This window comes from Hyperolius riggenbachi, chromosome 2 (assembly GCF_040937935.1).
Source record: "Hyperolius riggenbachi isolate aHypRig1 chromosome 2, aHypRig1.pri, whole genome shotgun sequence".
NCBI lineage: Eukaryota > Metazoa > Chordata > Amphibia > Anura > Hyperoliidae > Hyperolius > Hyperolius riggenbachi.
The window spans coordinates 569,668,256-569,692,830 of record NC_090647.1 but is presented as its reverse complement, the minus strand read 5'-3'; the positions used below and the strand labels follow the sequence as shown (position 1 = coordinate 569,692,830).

Sequence of the window (24,575 nt, the reverse complement as noted above, 5' to 3'; positions counted from 1 at the left end):
GGCACAGGACGCCTGCGGGGGACCATTAGAAGCCTCGGGTAAGTTCCACTCTTTTTCCCCCGACCCCCCCTCCAATGCGGTTCTCCTTTCTGTAGCAGAGCGGAGGCAGCATGCAGGCGGGCGGGGCTGGAGATTGGGAATGGGCCATTGGATGATGGTGACACTCAGGAATGGCGGCACAGAGACGCAAGAGATGGAGGATGGAGACACTTCTCTCTATATTTCTCTGACTCAATCTGGAAACTTGATGTAGAGAAGTGAGAGGAGAGATGTGGTCTGATCACAGCAGCGTGTCTGCAGCACCATGTCACTTTCATCCCAAAACTCTCACTTCCTCTTAACCCTACATATGCCAGAGTGTTATCACTCTTGTGTCCCCCTCCACCTGCTCTCTCCACACTATATACATACACAGCACACATACACAGCACACACATACACACTGTACACACACTGTACACACACTGTACACACACACATACACACACACACTGTGCACACACATACACAGCACACACACACACACACACACAGCACACACATATATACACACACATACAGTACATACACACATAGCACACACACATACACACACACACACACACATACATATACACACATACACACACACAAACACATATACATACATACACATACACACAGTGCACACACAAACATACACACTGTACACACACACACACATACACACTACACACATACATACACACTGTACATACACACACACACACATACATACATGTACACACTGTGCACACACATACATACATGCATACATACATACATACACACACACACACACACACACACACACACACACACACACAGCACACACACACACACACACAGAGCACACACACACACACACACACACACAGTACACACATATATACACACACCCATACATACACACACACAGCACACACATACATACACAAACACACACACACACATACATACATACACACACACACATACATACACACACAGCACACACACACACACACACTGTACACACACACATTATACACAGACACATTATACTCACACACACACACACATATATACACACACCCATACATACACACACACACACAGCACACACATACATACACAAACACACACACACACACATACATACACACACAGCACACACACACACACACACACACACACACACACACACACACACACACACACACACCCTCTACACTTGCACCCCCTACACACAGAACGAGCACTGCTGTGTAGTTTCCCCCTCCCCAATGAATATACTGCAGGACTCAACAATGCAGGACCAGGGTGGCCATACCCACAGGTACATACATATAGTAAGAAGAGGGCCCAATGTGTCAGATAAGTGCTAAAACCAGTAACTTTATTGTATACAAATCCACAGAAACAGCTCACGCATGTCGGGCTTACAATCCACCCTTAGTTATAGTTGCAGCTATCGTTAGTCTGACACACGTCAGTTCTTTCTGTGGATGTCTGTGTATCCTGCATCTCAGCAAAACTAAGAACTACGCATATTTACGCTGTGCAGGTATGACATATGAACGCAATAGCCCATCGCATTCCTGGTGACATAGCTTCTCTTCCACATTTGCTAGAATGAATTAACTCTGCTATAATCAATACTCTTGTCTGATGATTCATGGGTTACCTTCCTGAGACATTTAGAACAAGGAATCCTGAAAACAATCAGCAATAAACGTAATTTGCATTACTTTATATATAAGTAGAATTGCGGGACAGATGTTTATTTTCAATAGGGCCCATCCGTCTATTATCACACGAACATTGGATTCTCTATGCGTCTCTGCCAGCATCTTTCATCTTCTGCCTGGCACCTGTGATTTAGCGTATAACATGTACCGTATATACTCCAATATAAGCCGACCCGTGTATAAGCCGAAGTACCCACTTTTCCCTCATAAACCAGGAAAAAGTGATTGACTCACATATAAGCCCCTGACTCGCGTATAAGCCCCTTCCCCAGTATAACCCCCCCCCCCCCACAGTAGCCAGATGTCCCCCACAGTACAAGTCATCCCGTCTCCTCATAGCTAGATGTGCACTATGATACAGTTTTATCTCAAGACACCACTAGATGGCATTATACATATGAGAGTGATTGCCACACAGGAAAAATCTCCTATCATTGCTCCGCTGACGCGTTGCTTGCTTCACAAGCCAGGGGACAGGTAGTCTTGAGCAGCGCACTCTGCACACCAGGTTTCAGGGCATGTGGGGCACAGACACAGCAGGAGCCAGCTGGTAAGAGCACGATCCTTACGCTCCTCTGCCAGTAACAAAACCTGCTCCACCATCCAGAAGAAATAATTGAATTCCGCACTTGTCCAAACTGGTTCCACTTTTATTTGGGACGTATCCAGCATTACAAAAAAGCTGAACATGATTCGGGCTGGCATCTTTAATCATGAGCTATGATTAAGGGCGCCAGCCCGAAACATGTCAGCTTTTTTGTAATGCTGGATACATACGTCCCGAATAAAAGTGGAACCAGTTTGGACAAGTGCGGAATTCAATTATTTCTTCTGTTTGACGTTTGGAATCCAGTGGCAGGTTCCAGCACTGTCTTTCACTTGGGGTGAGCGGTATTTTACTGTTCTGTCTGCTCCACCACCCATTCTGCTCCACTGACTCGCATATAAGCCGAAGGGGGTCATTTTTTTGTGCTGAAAAATTAGGCTTATACGCAAGTCCATAAGGTATATAATGTCATTTCCTGTCTGGCACCTGTGATTTTGCATACAGCATTTACATAATATCATTTTCTGTGACCTTGGTGCCTGTGATTTAGTGTACAATCTGTACAATGTATATTGGAATGTTCTATAACACTTGTGATTACATTGTTTATATAAAACATTATTTTTTTATTATTAGATTGATATAACTCCATCATCCTTTGTGGTGCTGTACATTAGAGAATACACAGGACAGACAAGACAAGAGTGTACACATAACAACTGACCGGTCAGCAATGCATTGTAGATGAAGGTGGAAAATATATATCCACTGTACACAACAGTAATAACATAGTGGGGAGAGCCCTGCCCATGTGGGGATGAAGGGTTGTGTATAAGGCAGTAGTGTAGTATAGGTGGGATTATATGCGTAGAGGTGAGTTTTTAGGTTGCATCTAAAGATAGTGTGGGTGAGTGGCAACAGATTGTGAAAGGGCGTTCCAGAGGAAGGGGGTAATTGGAGAGAAGTCTTTATTGTGAGAATAGTTATATACAGTATGTACATAAACCTGTAAGGAGAATGAGTCATTTAGCAGAGTAAATACGACTGGCAGAGATAATCTGGACGTGTGTGGCCGGTGGATGTGGAGTCCTCATGCGGAGGGTCTTCTCCTTCTCCTCTCCCATGCTACGCTCCATACCAGCAGGAGGTTGTAGAAGACAAACAGGAAGATCGTCACGTAGATGTGGCAGACGCCCAGCTGTTTCCTGAGAGCTGCAGAAGACACAGAGAGACTTCCTGTGAGGGCTGCAGAAGACACAGAGAGACTTCCTGAGATGGCTGCAGAAGACACAGAGAGACTTCCTGAGATAGCTGCAGAAGACACAGAGAGACTTCCTGAGATGGCTGCAGAAGACACAGAGAGACTTCCTGTGAGGGCAGCAGAAGACACAGAGAGACTTCCTGTGAGGGCTGCAGAAGACACAGAGAGACTTCCTGTGAGGGCTGCAGAAGACACAGAGAGACTTCCTGTGAGGGCTGCAGAAGACACAGAGAGACTTCCTGTGAGGGCTGCAGAAGACACAGAGAGACTTCCTGTGAGGGCTGCAGAAGACACAGAGAGACTTCCTGTGAGGGCTGCAGAAGACACAGAGAGACTTCCTGTGATGGCTGCGGAAGACACAGAGAGACTTCCTGTGAGGGCTGCAGAAGACACAGAGAGACTTCCTGTGATGGCTGCAGAAGACACAGAGAGACTTCTTGTGAGGGCTGCAGAAGACACAGAGAGACTTCCTGTGAGGGCTGCAGAAGACACAGAGAGACTTCCTGTGAGGGCTGCAGAAGACACAGATAGACTTCCTGTGAGGGCTGCAGAAGACACAGAGAGAGAGACTTCCTGTGATGGCTGCAGAAGACACAGAGAGACTTCCTGTGATGGCTGCAGAAGACACAGAGAGACTTCCTGTGATGGCTGCAGATGACACAGAGAGACTTCCTGAGATGGCTACAGAAGACACACAACCTACATTTGCCCGGCTGGGGGCATTGCTGAGAACCCCTCCGAACCTGAGCTTGGAAATATAGGAATAACCCCAGTGACACAATCCTTTATAAATATTCCTTGCCCTGTACTTCCATTAGGGCATACTGGGCAGTTTCTCTGGCCCTAAGTCTTCCAGTCTTCACTGGCCTCACTATGAAGATGCAGAGAAGGTGGTGGTGGTGTGGAGGATGTCACTAGGTGTCACTATCAGAGGGGCAACACCCAGGGGTTGATCTAGAGTAAGCAATATCTCACCAGTCTGACCGGCGCACTCCTCCTTCATGCCTCAGTGTGTCCAATGGTCTTCATGGCTTGCCGAAGCCGCGTCCCTGTCCCCATGACCTGCCGACCGGTGTGCACAACCCTAAGGGGCACCAGCAGGGGGGTTACTGGAGACTAGAATGTGCAGAGGAAGGAAGGAGGAGGAGTGCAGGACAGGTGAGATATTACACTCTGCTGTCCCCTCTGTATTATTAGAGAGGGAGGCCGAGGTCATCTAATACTTCTATCTGGGGAATGGGGAGAGAAGGCCAATTAATATCTGTGTCTTGGGGGGTAGGGGACAGAGGCCACCTAGTACCTAAATCAGGGGGTGGGGAGACAGAGGCCTCCCTATATGACTATAAGAGAGATGGGGAGGGGAGGCAACAGCCATCTAATGTGAGGAGGGTGTAGAGGCCACCTAGTACTGTCAGCGAGTATCATGATGGAAGCTTCATGTTCCTTATTTCCCAGGGGATCCATTTCACTTAATATGGCCCCAGCTTCTCCCATCCAGCCCACCAACCACTGCTCACCCCACACCCATCCCCCACATAAGTGGCATCGGACCTCTCACCTGGGCATTGGATGAGCTGATACGGGCTCTGGACCTGGTTGAGGAGATTCCAGGCCATGCAGCTGACGTTCAGCGGGTTTTCAAGAGACCTCTCCAAGTCATCCCCACTAATGACCCACGAGGAGGTGACATTGCTGCCCCAGGTCACCCCATTCACAGTCAGGGAGAATACCGGATCTGTCCCAGCCTGGACCGTGCAGGAGATCTCTACAGAACCATCAGGAGTGCAGAGATATTCCACCGCTGGGCGGGAGACCGGATCTGTGGGGACAAATATCCCATGATTAGTCATAGACACACCCCAGACACCTAGCTCTACAGTGTCACTGTCTGCACCAACACCTGGAACTGTATATACACTCTACACAAGTCTGGCTCCCCTTCCCCCACATAAACTATGGGGAGAATACCTGAAGACAAATCACTGTCCAAATACCTCCAGGCCTCTGTGGCCAAAAATCACTGCTTTCAGTGGAGCATGGCCTAGCTGCTGTCTGGGAGGGTCTTCCATCCCCTCCCCCATGCCCCAGACTCCACTTCTCTCCTCCCCCAGTGACTGCTGCTTTCTTTATCATCCTGTGCAGAAGGCACTTGTGTAAATACAAACAAGGGAGATATCCCACTCAGAGGTGGCGGTGGGTGTTCCTCTGACTTGTTCCATCCAGAGAGTATTTATACAGTACCTGTGGTCAGACATCACAAGACAGATATGAGTAAAGTGGTTTGTGAACTGAAGTAGTGCAGTCTTATTGTAGGTCCTGATTACTTTCAGACATGTAGTGCAGCACAGGGTGGTTGTAGTCACAGATGAAGGCCGTGTGAGATATTTAGGGTATCCTGGATGGTCCTTTGAATGGTTGGTGATTAATATGGGGTCCTGTTTTTCGAATCAGGCTCACTTTGGCAGAGCCAGAGACAGCAGTCCAGGAAGTGTCATGCAGGGTCCTCCATCTACAGCTCCTGGGCGGACCCATCTAGCAGCGGGAGGCAGGCAGGCTTGTCTTCTGGAAGCTTCAGCTTCCACCAGCTACAGCAACTCACAGAACTGGTCTATTGTTCTCTGCCCAGCTATTCAGCAAAGAGTGTTTCCAGCACTGGGCGGGGCTAAGCTGAATAATGACTCCATCAGGACTCTGAATTTTGCCTAGTAGTAAGGAATACACAGACAGCTCATGGTGACCCAGAAACACCTGCAGGTTGGATTGGTGGTGTGGCTCTGTGAATTATTATTAGCTACAGGCTAACAAAACACCAGGGGTTCAACATGCGCAGCCTGGCTTTAAAGTGGAACTACTGTTTAAAAAATAAGAGTTTCACTTCCCTGGGGCTTCTGCCAGCCCCCTGCAGCCGTCCTGTGCCCTCGCCATCCATGAGCTCACTTTTTTCCCGTAATGGAGGCCGACTTCTAAGTCCCCCTCTACTGCGCCCTGGCCACGCGTCAGGGAGGAGCTCCGGATCAAATTCAGATGAAATACAAATGAGTTTAATTCCGATTACATCCTCAAATTAGTGCACCTGAGCGGGTGTGTGCGAGGGGTTAAACTTACCCAGCAGCCTTCTTCTTTAATCCATCCCACAGGGCACCCCACGGTGTGTTCCAAGCATCATTGCGTGACTACAAACACTCCCTCCTCTGACCTGGAAGTCATTACAGGAAAAAAAGTAATCCGCAGCGGGGAACAGAGGATCGGGCCAGGACTGTGAGGTCGGCTGCAGGGGGCTGGCAGAAGCCCCAGGGAAGTGAAACTAAATTTTTTATTACAGTTATTACAATTGAAGAAGGGGACTAGATCCCTAAAAGATTGCATCATTTAACTTTGTCAGTCAGCCATTAAAATGTATTACTTTTACAAAACTTTGCTTACATACATAATTCATTTGGCTAACATGGTAAAGAAACTATCGTCATGGAATTCTGCCATTTTACATTGCTAGGAACATGTTAAAAAAAGGCATTGTACAACTACTACTATTATTAGTATTATTATTATTATTTGAGAAATCAATTTTAAATATGTTAAATGACATAATGTATCCTAACCCATAGGTATTGCATCTGTACTTTCTGTATATCCCCGGCAAAGGAAGTGCATTTGCTGCTGGGGTTTCCTGTTGAGTCACTACACTACTGCACAGCATTCCCCACACTCTGCACATTTTCCCCACACTTTTAACATTAATTCCTCATCTCAGCTTATCCTTTCCCACATTCTGCACATAATTTCCCACACTCTGCACTTCCTTTCTTCCCACGCTCTGCACATAATTTCCCACATGCTGCACATAATTTCCCACACTCTGACCTCATATTGCACACACATTGTACACTCATCCCCACAATCTACAGAACATTTACCACACTTTGCACAACAGTTTACACTCTGCCTGTCATTTCCCATACTCTGCACATCCTTTACCAGACTCTGCACATCATTTCCCATACTCTGCACATATTTTACCACACTCTGCACATCATTTCCCACACTCTGCACATCATTTCCCACACTCTGCACATCTTTTACCACACTTTGCACACCATTTCCCATACTCTGCACACCTTTTACTACACTCTGCACATCATTTCCCACACTCTGGGAAATAAAACATAGAGATACAGGACTTTATTGTATGTTGTGCCAGACTTATTCTTCTTTAAAGGGGAACTGAAGTAAGAGGTATATGGAGGCTGCCATATTTATTTCCTTTTAATCAATACCAGTTGCCTGGCAGCCCTGCTGATCTATGTGGCTGCAGTAGTATCTGAATAACACCAGAAACAAGCATGCAGCTAGTCTTGTCAGATCTGACAACAATGCCAGAAACAGCTGATCTGCTGCATGCTTGTTCAGGGGCTATGGCTAATAGTATTAGAGGCAGAGGATCAGCAGGGCTGCCAGGCAACTGGCATTGCTTAAAAGGAAATAAACATGGCAGCTTCCATATACCTCTCTTCAGTTCCCCTTTAAAGAGAACCTGTAATTAAAAAAAAGGTAAAACGTAGATACCATTGTAGAGGAGAGTTCAGAGGCTTCCAGATCAATCTACCTGCTCAGAGTTCATCTGAACCTATCAGAGGAGGGTTTGTCAGATACATTCTGTACTCTCCTTACCAGTGATGACTGTAATCAGTTAATTAATTTTGACTCAATTTTCGCAATTATGGCCACACATAATTACTATATGGACTTTCAATTGATTCTATGTAATCTATTAGTAATTTTGCGTCATTTTTGCTTTATTTTCACGTAATTTTGTGCCGAATTTAACAGTTATCAAAATCCCCATCATGCTATCGTCACCAAAATTGCTACATATGTTAAGAAGAAAATTGGGAGTAAGTTAAAAAAGAAAATTTTCAAAAAGACTTTCCATTTTTTGGGGGAAAACCGATTTTAAAAACATGCAAACTCATTTTTCTGAGTTTAAAAACAATTTTCCTTTGCATTTTAGAAATTGATTTTCCCAAAAAAACGACAAGGTCTTTTTGAAAGATTATTGCTATTACCTGGTTTCCCCTCTTCTCTTTAGCATACCTAGTAATTGTGGTGACGATAGCGACTATGGGAGCTTTGCAAGTAACCACTAAATCAGCACGAAATGACCCACACAACAATTACATGAAACAGCAAAATTACGGTGCCTCATTATGTTTACAAACAAAATTCTTTACAATTTTTCCTGAAATTTTGCATTACGATTTTGCATCCTAATTGTGAATTACAACGAGAGATAACAATCGTGAGAAATTTGTGCTGATCACTTCTGGCTACATGTTTGCTTTATTAGCATATTCTGCTAGCGGCTGTGTCCCAGGAAGGGAAGTGGCCTATCTGTTATACGCGCTGTGCTGACGGGGCTGCTCCCCAGCTTATCCTATGTATTATCTATTAGCATATCCTGCTAGCGGCTGTGTCCCAGGAAGGGAAGTGGCCTATCTGTTATACGCGCTGTGCTGACGGGGCTGCTCCCCAGCTTATCCTATGTATTATCTATTAGCATATCCTGCTAGCGGCTGTGTCCCAGGAAGGGAAGTGGCCTATCTGTTATACGCGCTGTGCTGACGGGGCTGCTCCCCAGCTTATCCTATGTATTATCTGTCTTGTTTCTGCACGGCAGCATTCTGCAGCATTCAATGCATAGTGTGTGTCTGACATGTTGCACTCACCGGGGCAGGCCTTGTAGAAGACTCTGGCCGTCTTCTGGCTGACCTTGTTTTCTGTAGAGCAGGAGATGTTCCAGGGGGCAGGCGATGGCACCGTCACCTCCATGTCACTTCGTTCTGCCTTCTGTCCATGCTCCACCCCATTAATTCTTAGGAGAGTTCTTGGTGTCGTCCCACCCTTCACGGAGCAGGTGACAACCGGATCTCTTCCAGGGGGACAGGCGAGCCCCACCATGGGGTGTGACACAGGAACTGAGAGAGAGAGACAGGATGAGAAAGGGCAAGACAAAACTGGGGGGGAGGGGAGCGAAAGAGAGGAGGAGAGAGACAGGAATCCACAGTGACAATCGCTGCACACTACATCACAGCAAGCCACAGACTGAGAGGAGGAATCCACAGTGACAATGGCTGCACACTACATCACAGCAAGCCACAGACTGAGAGGAGGAGCCCACAGTGACAATCGCTGCACACTACATCACAGCAAGCCACAGACTGAGAGGAGGAATCCACAGTGACGATCACTGCACACTATGTCACAGCATGCCACAGACTGAGAGGAGGAATCCACAGTGACAATCACTGCACACTATGTCACAGCATGCCACAGACTGAGAGGAGGAATCCACAGTGACAATCGCTGCACACTATGTCACAGCATGCCACAGACTGAGAGGAGGAATCCACAGTGACAATCACTGCACACTACATCACAGCATGCCACAGATTGAGAGGAGGAATCCACAGTGACAATCCCTGCACACTATGTCACAGCATGCCACAGACTGAGAGGAGGAATCCACAGTGACAATCGCTGCACACTACATCACATCATACCACAGACTGAGAGGAGGAATCCACAGTGACAATCACTGCACACTATGTCACAACATGCCACAGACTGAGAGGAGGAATCCACAGTGACAATCACTGCACACTATGCCCCAGCATGCCACAGACAGAGGAGGAATCCACAGTGACAATCGCTGCACACTACATCACAGCAAGCCACAGACTGAGAGGAGGAGCCCACAGTGACAATGGCTGCACACTACATCACAGCATGCCACAGACTGAGAGGAGGAATCCACAGTGACAATTGCTGCACACTATGTCACAGCATGCCATAGCCTGAGAGGAGGAATCCACAGTGACAATCACTGCACACTATGTCACAGCATGCCACAGACTGAGAGGAGGAATCTACAGTGACAATCACTGCACACTATGTCACAGCATGCCACAGACTGAGAGGAGGAATCCACAGTGACGATCACTGCACACTACATCACAGAAAGCCACAGACTGAGAGTAGGAGCCCACAGTGACAATGGCTGCACACTATGTCACAGCATGCCACAGACTGAGAGGAGGAATCCACAGTGATGATCACTGCACACTACATCACAGCAAGCCACAGACTGAGAGGAGGAATCCACAGAGACAATCACTGCACACTATGTCACAGCATGCCACAGACTGAGAGGAGGAATCCACAGTGACAATCACTGCACACTACATCACATCATACCACAGACTGAGAGGAGGAATCCACAGTGACAATCACTGCACACTATGTCACAGCATGCCATAGACTGAGAGGAGGAATCCACAGTGACAATCACTGCACACTATGTCACAGCATGCCACAGATTGAGAGGAGGAATCCACAGTGACAATCACTGCACACTATGTCACAGCATGCCACAGACTGAGAGGAGGAATCCACTGTGACTATCACTGCACACTACATCACAGCATGCCAAAGCCTGAGAGGAGGAATCCACAGTGACAATCACTGCACACTACATCACAGCATGCCACAGACTAAGAGGAGGAATCCACAGTGACAATTGCTGCACACTATGTCAAAGCATGCCACAGACTGAGAGGAGGAATCCACAGTGACAATCACAGCACACTACGTCACAGCATGCCACAGACTGAGAGGAGGAATCCACAGTGACAATCACTGCACACTACATCACAGCATGCCACAGACTGAGAGGAGGGATCCACAGTGACAATCACTGCCCAATATGTCACAGCATGCCACAGACTAAGAGGAGGAATCCACAGTGACAAACACTGCACACTACATCACAGCATGCCACAGACTGAGAGGAGGAATCCACAGTGATAATCACTGCACACTACATCACAGCATGCCACAGACTGAGAGGAGGAATCCACAGTGACAATCACTGCACACTACGTCACAGCATGCCACAGACTGAGAGGAGAAATCCACAATGACATCGCTGCACACTATGTCACAGCATGCCACAGACTGAGAGGAGGAATCCACAGTGACAATCACTGCCCACTATGTCACAGCCTGCCACAGACAGGAGAAATCCACAGTGACAATCACTGCACACTATGTCACAGCATGCCACAGACTGGGAGGAGGAATCCACAGTGACAATCACTGCACACTACATCACAGCATGCCACAGACTGAGAGGAGGAATCCACAGTGACAATCGCTGCACACTACATCACAGCATGCCACAGACTGAGAGGAGGAATCCACAGTGACAATCACTGCACACTACATAACAGCATGCCACAGACTGAGAGGAGGAATCCACAGTGACAATTGCTGCACACTATGTCACAGCATGCTACAGACTGAGAGGAGGAATCCACAGTGACAATCGCTGCACACTACATCACAGCATGCCACAGACTGAGAGGAGGAATCCACAGTGACAATTACTGCACACTATGTCACAGCATGCCACAGACTGAGAGGAGGAATCCACTGTGACTATCACTGCACACTACATCACAGCATGCCACAGACTGAGAGGAGGAATCCACAGTGACAATCACTGCCCACTATGTCACAGCATGCCACAGACAGGAGAAATCCACAGTGACAATCACTGCACACTATGTCACAGCATGCCACAGACTGGGAGGAGGAATCCACAGTGACAATCACTGCACACTATGTCGCAGCATGCCACAGACAGAGAGGAGGAATCCACAGTGACAATCTCTGCACACTACATCACAGCATGCCACAGACTGAGATGATAAATCCACAGTGACAATCACTGCACACTATGTCACAACATGCCACAGACAGAGGAGGAATCCACAGAGACAATCGCTGCACACTATGTCACAGCACGCCACAGACTGAGAGGAGGAGCCCACTGTGACAATGGCTGCACACTATGTCACAGCATGCCACAGACTGAGAGGAGGAATCCACAGTGACAATCACTGCACACTACATCACATCATACCACAGACTGAGAGGAGGAATCCACAGTGACAATCACTGCACACTATGTCACAGCATGCCATAGACTGAGAGGAGGAATCCACAGTGACAATCACTGCACACTATGTCACAGTATGCCGCCACAGACTGAGAGGAGGAATCCACTGTGACTATCACTGCACACTACATCACAGCATGCCACAGCCTGAGAGGAGGAATCCACAGTGACAATCACTGCACACTACATCACAGCATGCCACAGACTAAGAGGAGGAATCCACAGTGACAATTGCTGCACACTATGTCAAAGCATGCCACAGACTGAGAGGAGGAATCCACAGTGACAATCACAGCACACTACGTCACAGCATGCCACAGACAGAGAGGAGGAATCCACAGTGACAATCTCTGCACACTACATCACAGCATGCCACAGACTGAGATGATAAATCCACAGTGACAATCACTGCACACTATGTCACAACATGCCACAGACAGAGGAGGAATCCACAGAGACAATCGCTGCACACTACATCACAGCAAGCCACAGACTGAGAGGAGGAGCCCACCGTGACAATGGCTGCACACTATGTCACAGCATGCCACAGACTGAGAGGAGGAATCCACAGTGATAATCACTGCACACTACATCACAGCATGCCACAGACTGAGAGGAGGAATCCACAGTGACAATCACTGCACACTACGTCACAGCATGCCACAGACTGAGAGGAGAAATCCACAATGACATCGCTGCACACTATGTCACAGCATGCCACAGACTGAGAGGAGGAATCCACAGTGACAATCACTGCACACTATGTCACAGCATGCCATAGACTGAGAGGAGGAATCCACTGTGACTATCACTGCACACTACATCACAACATGCCACAGCCTGAGAGGAGGAATCCACAGTGACAATCACTGCACACTACATCACAGCATGCCACAGACTAAGAGGAGGAATCCACAGTGACAATTGCTGCACACTATGTCAAAGCATGCCACAGACTGAGAGGAGGAATCCACAGTGACAATCACAGCACACTACGTCACAGCATGCCACAGACTGAGAGGAGGAATCCACAGTGACAATCACTGCACACTACATCACAGCATGCCACAGACTAAGAGGAGGAATCCACAGTGACAATTGCTGCACACTATGTCAAAGCATGCCACCGACTGAGAGGAGGAATCCACAGTGACAATCACAGCACACTACATCACAGCATGCCACAGACTGAGAGGAGGAATCCACTGTGACTATCACTGCACACTACATCACAGCATGCCACAGACTGAGAGGAGGAATCCACAGTGACAATCACTGCCCACTATGTCACAGCATGCCACAGACAGGAGAAATCCACAGTGACAATCACTGCACACTATGTCACAGCATGCCACAGACTGGGAGGAGGAATCCACAGTGACAATCACTGCACACTATGTCGCAGCATGCCACAGACAGAGAGGAGGAATCCACAGTGACAATCTCTGCACACTACATCACAGCATGCCACAGACTGAGATGATAAATCCACAGTGACAATCACTGCACACTATGTCACAACATGCCACAGACAGAGGAGGAATCCACAGAGACAATCGCTGCACACTATGTCACAGCACGCCATAGACTGAGAGGAGGAGCCCACTGTGACAATGGCTGCACACTATGTCACAGCATGCCACAGACTGAGAGGAGGAATCCACAGTGACAATCACTGCACACTACATCACATCATACCACAGACTGAGAGGAGGAATCCACAGTGACAATCACTGCACACTATGTCACAGCATGCCATAGACTGAGAGGAGGAATCCACAGTGACAATCACTGCACACTATGTCACAGCATGCCACAGATTGAGAGGAGGAATCCACAGTGACAATCACTGCACACTATGTCACAGCATGCCACAGACTGAGAGGAGGAATCCACTGTGACTCTCACTGCACACTACATCACAGCATGCCACAGCCTGAGAGGAGGAATCCACAGTGACAATCACTGCACACTACATCACAGCATGCCACAGACTAAGAGGAGGAATCCACAGTGACAATCGCTGCACACTATGTCAAAGCATGCCACAGACTGAGAGGAGGAATCCACAGTGACAATCACAGCACACTACGTCACAGCATGCCACAGACAGAGAGGAGGAATCCACAGTGACAATCTCTGCACACTACATCACAGCATGCCACAGACTGAGATGATAAATCCACAGTGACAATCACTGCACACTATGTCACAACATGCCACAGACAGAGGAGGAATCCACAGAGACAATCGCTGCACACTACATCACAGCAAGCCACAGACTGAGAGGAGGAGCCCACCGTGACAATGGCTGCACACTATGTCACAGCATGCCACAGACTGAGAGGAGGAATCCACAGTGATAATCACTGCACACTACATCACAGCATGCCACAGACTGAGAGGAGGAATCCACAGTGACAATCACTGCACACTACGTCACAGCATGCCACAGACTGAGAGGAGAAATCCACAATGACATCGCTGCACACTATGTCACAGCATGCCACAGACTGAGAGGAGGAATCCACAGTGACAATCACTGCACACTATGTCACAGCATGCCATAGACTGAGAGGAGGAATCCACTGTGACTATCACTGCACACTACATCACAACATGCCACAGCCTGAGAGGAGGAATCCACAGTGACAATCACTGCACACTACATCACAGCATGCCACAGACTAAGAGGAGGAATCCACAGTGACAATTGCTGCACACTATGTCAAAGCATGCCACAGACTGAGAGGAGGAATCCACAGTGACAATCACAGCACACTACGTCACAGCATGCCACAGACTGAGAGGAGGAATCCACAGTGACAATCACTGCACACTACATCACAGCATGCCACAGACTAAGAGGAGGAATCCACAGTGACAATTGCTGCACACTATGTCAAAGCATGCCACCGACTGAGAGGAGGAATCCACAGTGACAATCACAGCACACTACATCACAGCATGCCACAGACTGAGAGGAGGAATCCACAGTGATAATCACTGCACACTACATCACAGCATGCCACAGACTGAGAGGAGGAATCCACAGTGACAATCACTGCACACTACGTCACAGCATGCCACAGACTGAGAGGAGAAATCCACAATGACATCGCTGCACACTATGTCACAGCATGCCACAGACTGAGAGGAGGAATCCACAGTGACAATCACTGCCCACTATGTCACAGCCTGCCACAGACAGGAGAAATCCACAGTGACAATCACTGCACACTATGTCACAGCATGCCACAGACTGGGAGGAGGAATCCACAGTGACAATCACTGCACACTACATCACAGCATGCCACAGACTGAGAGGAGGAATCCACAGTGACAATCGCTGCACACTACATCACAGCATGCCACAGACTGAGAGGAGGAATCCACAGTGACAATCACTGCACACTACATAACAGCATGCCACAGACTGAGAGGAGGAATCCACAGTGACAATTGCTGCACACTATGTCACAGCATGCTACAGACTGAGAGGAGGAATCCACAGTGACAATCGCTGCACACTACATCACAGCATGCCACAGACTGAGAGGAGGAATCCACAGTGACAATTACTGCACACTATGTCACAGCATGCCACAGACTGAGAGGAGGAATCCACTGTGACTATCACTGCACACTACATCACAGCATGCCACAGACTGAGAGGAGGAATCCACAGTGACAATCACTGCCCACTATGTCACAGCATGCCACAGACAGGAGAAATCCACAGTGACAATCACTGCACACTATGTCACAGCATGCCACAGACTGGGAGGAGGAATCCACAGTGACAATCACTGCACACTATGTCGCAGCATGCCACAGACAGAGAGGAGGAATCCACAGTGACAATCTCTGCACACTACATCACAGCATGCCACAGACTGAGATGATAAATCCACAGTGACAATCACTGCACACTATGTCACAACATGCCACAGACAGAGGAGGAATCCACAGAGACAATCGCTGCACACTATGTCACAGCACGCCACAGACTGAGAGGAGGAATCCACAGTGACAATCACTGCACACTACATCACAGCATGCCACAGACTGAGAGGAGGAATCTACAGTGACAATCACTGCACACTATGTCACAGCATGCCACAGACTGAGAGGAGGAGTCCACTGTGACTATTGCTGCACACTACATCACAGCATGCCACAGACTGAGAGGAGGAATACACAGTGACTATCGCTGCACACTATGTCACAGCATGCCACAGACTGAGAGGAGGAATCCACAGTGACAATCACTGTACACTATGTCACAGCATGCCACAGACAGGAGGAATCCACAGTGACAATCACTGCACACTACATCACAGCATGCCACAGACTGGGAGGAGGAATCCACAGTGACAATCACTGCACACTATGTCACAGCATGTCACAGACAGAGAGGAGGAATCCACAGTGACAATCACTGCCCACTATGTCACAGCATGCCACAGACAGGAGGAATCCACAGTGACAATCACTGCACACTATGTCACAGCATGCCACAGACTGAGAGGAGGAATCCACAGAGACAATCACTGCACACTACATCACAGCATGCCACAGACTGAGAGGAGGAGTCCACTGTGACTATTGCTGCACACTACATCACAGCATGCCACAGACTGAGAGGAGGAATCCACAGAGACAATCACTGCACACTACATCACAGCATGCCACAGACTGAGAGGAGGAATCCACAGTGACAATCACTGCACACTACATCACAGCATGCCACAGACTGAGAGGAGGAATCCACAGTGACAATTGCTGCACACTACATCACAGCATGCCACAGACTGAGAGGAGGAATCCACAGAGACAATCACTGCACACTATGTCACAGCATGCCACAGACTGAGAGGAGGAATCCACAGTAACAATTGCTGCACACTACATCACAGCATGCCACAGACTGAGAGGAGGAATCCACAGAGACAATCACTGCACACTATGTCACAGCATGCCACAGACTGAGAGGAGGAATCCACAGTGACAATCGCTGCACACTATGTCACAGCATGCCACAGACTCAGAGGAGGAAATCTTAGTAACAATCGCTGCAGTTTTGTTTTAGGAAGACTACATAAATTACACTTTCCCCAGAGGACAGTTGGCACATTTAGCCCACAACACAAACACACGGGGGCTCCGGTTCCCCATTTCATAATGGAAACTGTATTATTTATTTTAGTGAAGTATAAAATTCTATGTAGAGTAAAAGAGGAAGAAGTTGCAGATTCCACTTCCCTGTTCAGCGTTTATAATGGAAGCATTTCATAATAATAAGTGATGGGTAATCCTCGCCCACACACTGATCAGCGGTTATCTGACTATCCTGGAGGGAAACTCTGATCATGTGCAGGTCCTACTGAAAGCTCCAATCTGCAGAGATCTGATGGAGATCGGTGACACCTGCTGCTTCTCCTGGTTCTGCAGATATCGGTATGGCAGAATCCGTCATGGTGGCCACATCCACGGGGAAGGGAACCTCAGTCAGCGCACAATGAGGCTTACTCACCAAACTGTGTTCCAATGTACCGTACATGCGCAGAGAGACGTCACATGTATATTCTGATGGACGTTCCACAGATTACACAACACATATGACACAATTTGTGTAAGCCGTGTTATTCCTGCAACGTGTGCTATTTCTGTTACTTGTGTACTTTCCTGAACATATCCTGAGTCTTCCCCCAGGTGAAATCTTCACATTTTTTCAGTTGCAGAATGCTGAATAATGATTTCAAACAGAAAATGTAAAATTATCTCCTAAAAGAAAACTGAGAAAAAGTGAATTGGATCACACTTAATATGTGCCAAAGCAGTGGTGTGACTACAATTCATGCCCCTCCATCAAAACATTGATTTACCATATAGATCAGTGGGAACATTAGAGAAAACACCTACCATGCTTTCTGTTTCATTCTGCACTGCTCAGCCTGCTTGGTATCAGCCCTGATAAAATCCCTGACTGAGCAAAATCCCCGACTGAGCTTTGCTATAATGACTCAGCTATAATGATTCCTGAGCAGAGCCAGAAGGGGGCAGGCTTGAGCTTGAAAAGACATCAGAGAACACAGACTCAGCTATAATGATTCCTGAGCAAAGCCAGACTGAATGCTCAGTGGGGGATTTTATCTGGGCTGATAACAAGCAGGCTGAGCAGTGACAGATGAAACAGAGAGCAGGGCAGGTGTTTTCTCTAATGTTCCCACTGATATATATGGTAACATACGTGAGGGTGCCTCATCTCTGGTTCCCTTCAAGTAGCTAGATGTAAAGGGAATTCTCATCAGTGGAATGCTGAGAGCTGGGTAAGTAACCTCTCATTTACACTCTGATCAGGACTCTGCATAGGGAAGGAGGGAGGGGGTGCTCAGGGAGGGGAGTAAGCCGCCTTTCCATCATCAGGCGCCTGTAGGCACGTGCCTACATTGCCTTATGGGAAATCCGGCCCTGCTCACAAGGGTCATAAAACAAATGTGGTCATCATGATAGTCACACCCACAACCCAAGTGCAGCCACAAAACACCGGATCTGGAGTATCGTCCCCTGTATGGGAGGAAGGGGTGGTTAGTAGTTGGGGGCCCCCCTGTGACCGCAGGAGCTGCTCCCTTGTAGCCAGAGGGATTCTCCTAATACTGGAGACCTGGTGACGTGATACTCCCTAACTGATGGCTGAAACTTCTTCCTTATATCCCGGCCATTTATCTCAGCTATAGAGCCACAGCCCGGCACCCAATCTAACAGCTGCTCCCTTGTAGCTCCACCCAGAGGGATTCTCCTAATACTGGAGACCTGGTGACGTGATACTCCCTAACTGATAGCTGAAACTTCCTCCTTATATCCCGGCCATTTATCTCAGCTATAGAGCCACAGCCCGGCACCCAATCTAACAGCTGCTCCCTTGTAGCTCCACCCAGAGGGATTCTCCTAATACTGGAGACCTGGTGACGTGATACTCCCTAACTGATAGCTGAAACTTCCTCCTTATATCCCGGCCATTTATCTCAGCTATAGAGCCACAGCCCGACACCCAATCTAACAGCTGCTCCCTTGTAGCTCCACCCAGAGGGATTCTCCTAATACTGGAGACCTGGTGACGTGATACTCCCTAACTGATGGCTGAAACTTCCTCCTTATATCCCGGCCATTTATCTCAGCTATAGAGCCACAGCCTGGCACCCAATCTAACAGCTGCGCCCTTGTAGCTCCACCCCTGTGCCAGAGGGATTCTCCTAATACTGGAGACCTGGTGACGTGATACTCCCTAACTGATGGCTGAAACTTCCTCCTTATATCCCGGCCATTTATCTCAGCTATAGAGCCACAGCCCGACACCCAATCTAACAGCTGCTCCCTTGTAGCTCCACCCAGAGGGATTGTCCTAATACTGGTGACGTGATACTCCCTAACTGATAGCTGAAACTTCCTCCTTATATCCCGGCCATTTATCTCAGCTATAGAGCCACAGCCCGACACCCAATCTAACAGCTGCTCCCTTGTAGCTCCACCCAGAGGGATTCTCCTAATACTGGAGACCTGGTGACGTGATACTCCCTAACTGATAGCTGAAACTTCCTCCTTATATCCCGGCCATTTATCTCAGCTATAGAGCCACAACCCAACACCCAATCTAACAGCTGCTCCCTTGTAGCTCCACCCAGAGGGATTCTCCTAATACTGGAGACCTGGTGACGTGATACTCCCTAACTGATAGCTGAAACTTCCTCCTTATATCCCGGCCATTTATCTCAGCTATAGAGCCACAGCCCGACACCCAATCTAACAGCTGCTCCCTTGTAGCTCCACCCAGAGGGATTCTCCTAATACTGGAGACCTGGTGACGTGATACTCCCTAACTGATAGCTGAAACTTCCTCCTTATATCCCGGCCATTTATCTCAGCTATAGAGCCACAGCCCGACACCCAATCTAACAGCTGCTCCCTTGTAGCTCCACCCCTGTGCCAGAGGGATTCTCCTAATACTGGAGACCTGGTGACCTGATACTCCCTAACTGATAGCTGAAACTTCTTCCTTATATCCCGGCCATTTATCTCAGCTATAGAGCCACAGCCCGACACCCAATCTAACAGCTGCTCCCTTGTAGCTCCACCCCTGTGCCAGAGGGATTCTCCTAATACTGGAGACCTGGTGACCTGATACTCCCTAACTTATGGCTGAAACTTCCTCCTTATATCCCGGCCATTTATCTCAGCTATAGAGCCACAGCCCAGCACCCAATCTAACAGCTGCTCCCTTGTAGCTCCACCCAGAGGGATTGTCCTAATACTGGAGACCTGGTGACGTGATACTCCCTAACTGATAGCTGAAACTTCCTCCTTATATCCCGGCCATTTATCTCAGCTATAGAGCCACAGCCCAGCACCCAATCTAACAGCTGCTCCCTTGTAGCTCCACCCAGAGGGATTCTCCTAATACTGGAGACCTGGTGACGTGATACTCCCTAACTGATGACTGAAACTTCCTCCTTATATCCCGGCCATTTATCTCAGCTATAGAGCCACAGCCCGGCACCCAATCTAACAGCTGCTCCCTTGTAGCTCCACCCCTGTGCCAGAGGGATTCTCCTAATACTGGAGACCTGGTGACGTGATACTCCCTAACTGATAGCTGAAACATCCTCCTTATATCCCGGCCATTTATCTCAGCTATAGAGCCACAGCCTGGCACCCAATCTAACAGCTGCTCCCTTGTAGCTCCACCCCTGTGCCAGAGGGATTCTCCTAATACTGGAGACCTGGTGACGTGATACTCCCTAACTGATAGCTGAAACATCCTCCTTATATCCCGGCCATTTATCTCAGCTATAGAGCCACAGCCTGGCACCCAATCTAACAGCTGCTCCCTTGTAGCTCCACCCCTGTGCCAGAGGGATTCTCCTAATACTGGAGACCTGGTGACGTGATACTCCCTAACTGATAGCTGAAACATCCTCCTTATATCCCGGCCATTTATCTCAGCTATAGAGCCACAGCCCGACACCCAATCTAACAGCTGCTCCCTTGTAGCTCCACCCAGAGGGATTCTCCTAATACTGGAGACCTGGTGACGTGATACTCCCTAACTGATGGCTGAAACATCCTCCTTATATCCCGGCCATTTATCTCAGCTATAGAGCCACAGCCCAGCACCCAATCTAACAGCTGCTCCCTTGTAGCTCCACCCCTGTGCCAGAGGGATTCTCCTAATACTGGAGACCTGGTGACGTGATACTCCCTAACTGATGGCTGAAACTTCCTCCTTATATCCCGGCCATTTATCTCAGCTATAGAGCCACAGCCCGACACCCAATCTAACAGCTGCTCCCTTGTAGCTCCACCCAGAGGGATTCTCCTAATACTGGAGACCTGGTGACGTGATACTCCCTAACCGATAGCTGAAACTTCCTCCTTATATCCCGGCCATTTATCTCAGCTATAGAGCCACAGCCCGACACCCAATCTAACAGCTGCTCCCTTGTAGCTCCACCCAGAGGGATTCTCCTAATACTGGAGACCTGGTGACGTGATACTCCCTAACTGATAGCTGAAACATCTTCCTTATATCCCGGCCATTTATCTCAGCTATAGAGCCACAGCCCGACACCTAATCTAACAGCTGCTCCCTTGTAGCTCCACCCCTGTGCCAGAGGGATTCTCCTAATACTGGAGACCTGGTGACGTGATACTCCCTAACTGATGGCTGAAACTTCCTCCTTATATCCCGGCCATTTATCTCAGCTATAGAGCCACAGCCCGACACCCAATCTAACAGCTGCTCCCTTGTAGCTCCACCCAGAGGGATTCTCCTAATACTGGAGACCTGGTGACGTGATACTCCCTAACTGATGGCTGAAACTTCCTCCTTATATCCCGGCCATTTATCTCAGCTATAGAGCCACAGCCTGGCACCCAATCTAACAGCTGCTCCCTTGTAGCTCCACCCAGAGGGATTCTCCTAATACTGGAGACCTGGTGACGTGATACTCCCTAACTGATGGCTGAAACTTCCTCCTTATATCCCGGCCATTTATCTCAGCTATAGAGCCACAGCCCAGCACCCAATCTAACAGCTGCTCCCTTGTAGCTCCACCCAGAGGGATTCTCCTAATACTGGAGACCTGGTGACGTGATACTCCCTAACTGATAGCTGAAACTTCCTCCTTATATCCCGGCCATTTATCTCAGCTATAGAGCCACAGCCTGGCACCCAATCTAACAGCTGCTCCCTTGTAGCCCCACCCCTGTGCCAGAGGGATTCTCCTAATACTGGAGACCTGGTGACCTGATACTCCCTAACTGATGGCTGAAACTTCCTCCTTATATCCCGGCCATTTATCTCAGCTATAGAGCCACAGCCCGACACCCAATCTAACAGCTGCTCCCTTGTAGCCCCACCCCTGTGCCAGAGGGATTCTCCTAATACTGGAGACCTGGTGACGTGATACTCCCTAACTGATAGCTGAAACTTCCTCCTTATATCCCGGCCATTTATCTCAGCTATAGAGCCACAGCCTGGCACCCAATCTAACAGCTGCTCCCTTGTAGCTCCACCCCTGTGCCAGAGGGATTCTCCTAATACTGGAGACCTGGTGACGTGATACTCCCTAACTGATAGCTGAAACTTCCTCCTTATATCCCGGCCATTTATCTCAGCTATAGAGCCACAGCCCAGCACCCAATCTAACAGCTGCTCCCTTGTAGCTCCACCCAGAGGGATTCTCCTAATACTGGAGACCTGGTGACGTGATACTCCCTAACCGATAGCTGAAACTTCCTCCTTATATCCCGGCCATTTATCTCAGCTATAGAGCCACAGCCCGACACCCAATCTAACAGCTGCTCCCTTGTAGCCCCACCCCTGTGCCAGAGGGATTCTCCTAATACTGGAGACCTGGTGACGTGATACTCCCTAACTGATGGCTGAAACTTCCTCCTTATATCCCGGCCATTTATCTCAGCTATAGAGCCACAGCCTGGCACCCAATCTAACAGCTGCTCCCTTGTAGCTCCACCCCTGTGCCAGAGGGATTCTCCTAATACTGGAGACCTGGTGACGTGATACTCCCTAACTGATGGCTGAAACTTCCTCCTTATATCCCGGCCATTTATCTCAGCTATAGAGCCACAGCCCGACACCCAATCTAACAGCTGCTCCCTTGTAGCTCCACCCAGAGGGATTCTCCTAATACTGGAGACCTGGTGACGTGATACTCCCTAACCGATAGCTGAAACTTCCTCCTTATATCCCGGCCATTTATCTCAGCTATAGAGCCACAACCCAACACCCAATCTAACAGCTGCTCCCTTGTAGCTCCACCCCTGTGCCAGAGGGATTCTCCTAATACTGGAGACCTGGTGACGTGATACTCCCTAACTGATAGCTGAAACTTCCTCCTTATATCCCGGCCATTTATCTCAGCTATAGAGCCACAGCCCAGCACCCAATCTAACAGCTGCTCCCTTGTAGCTCCACCCAGAGGGATTCTCCTAATACTGGAGACCTGGTGACGTGATACTCCCTAACTGATAGCTGAAACTTCCTCCTTATATCCCGGCCATTTATCTCAGCTATAGAGCCACAACCCGACACCCAATCTAACAGCTGCTCCCTTGTAGCTCCACCCAGAGGGATTCTCCTAATACTGGAGACCTGGTGACGTGATACTCCCTAACTGATGGCTGAAACTTCCTCCTTATATCCCGGCCATTTATCTCAGCTATAGAGCCACAACCCGACACCCAATCTAACAGCTGCTCCCTTGTAGCTCCACCCAGAGGGATTCTCCTAATACTGGTGACCTGGTGACGTGATACTCCCTAACCGATAGCTGAAACTTCCTCCTTATATCCCGGCCATTTATCTCAGCTATAGAGCCACAGCCCGACACCCAATCTAACAGCTGCTCCCTTGTAGCTCCACCCAGAGGGATTCTCCTAATACTGGAGACCTGGTGACGTGATACTCCCTAACTGATAGCT

General features: G+C 48.5%; 1 protein-coding gene across 3 annotated transcripts in view; it reads right to left on the bottom strand.

The window, feature by feature from the left end:
- Window positions 1-2,897: 2,897 nt before the first annotated feature.
- LOC137545193 (uncharacterized) overlaps window positions 2,898-24,575 on the bottom strand; it is a 33,372-nt gene continuing 11,694 nt past the window's right edge. The window contains exons 3-5 of one of the 3 annotated variants that reach the window (XM_068266313.1): window positions 9,280-9,528; window positions 5,115-5,375; window positions 2,898-3,573 (exon numbers count right to left, since the gene is read on the bottom strand). In XM_068266313.1, the coding sequence (XP_068122414.1) occupies window positions 3,386-3,573; window positions 5,115-5,375; window positions 9,280-9,528 (698 nt within the window). In that variant the 3' untranslated portion in view covers window positions 2,898-3,385. The remainder of the gene's footprint in view (window positions 3,574-5,114; window positions 5,376-9,279; window positions 9,529-24,575) is intronic. The other 2 variants (XM_068266315.1, XM_068266316.1) reach the window with 2 other exon arrangements.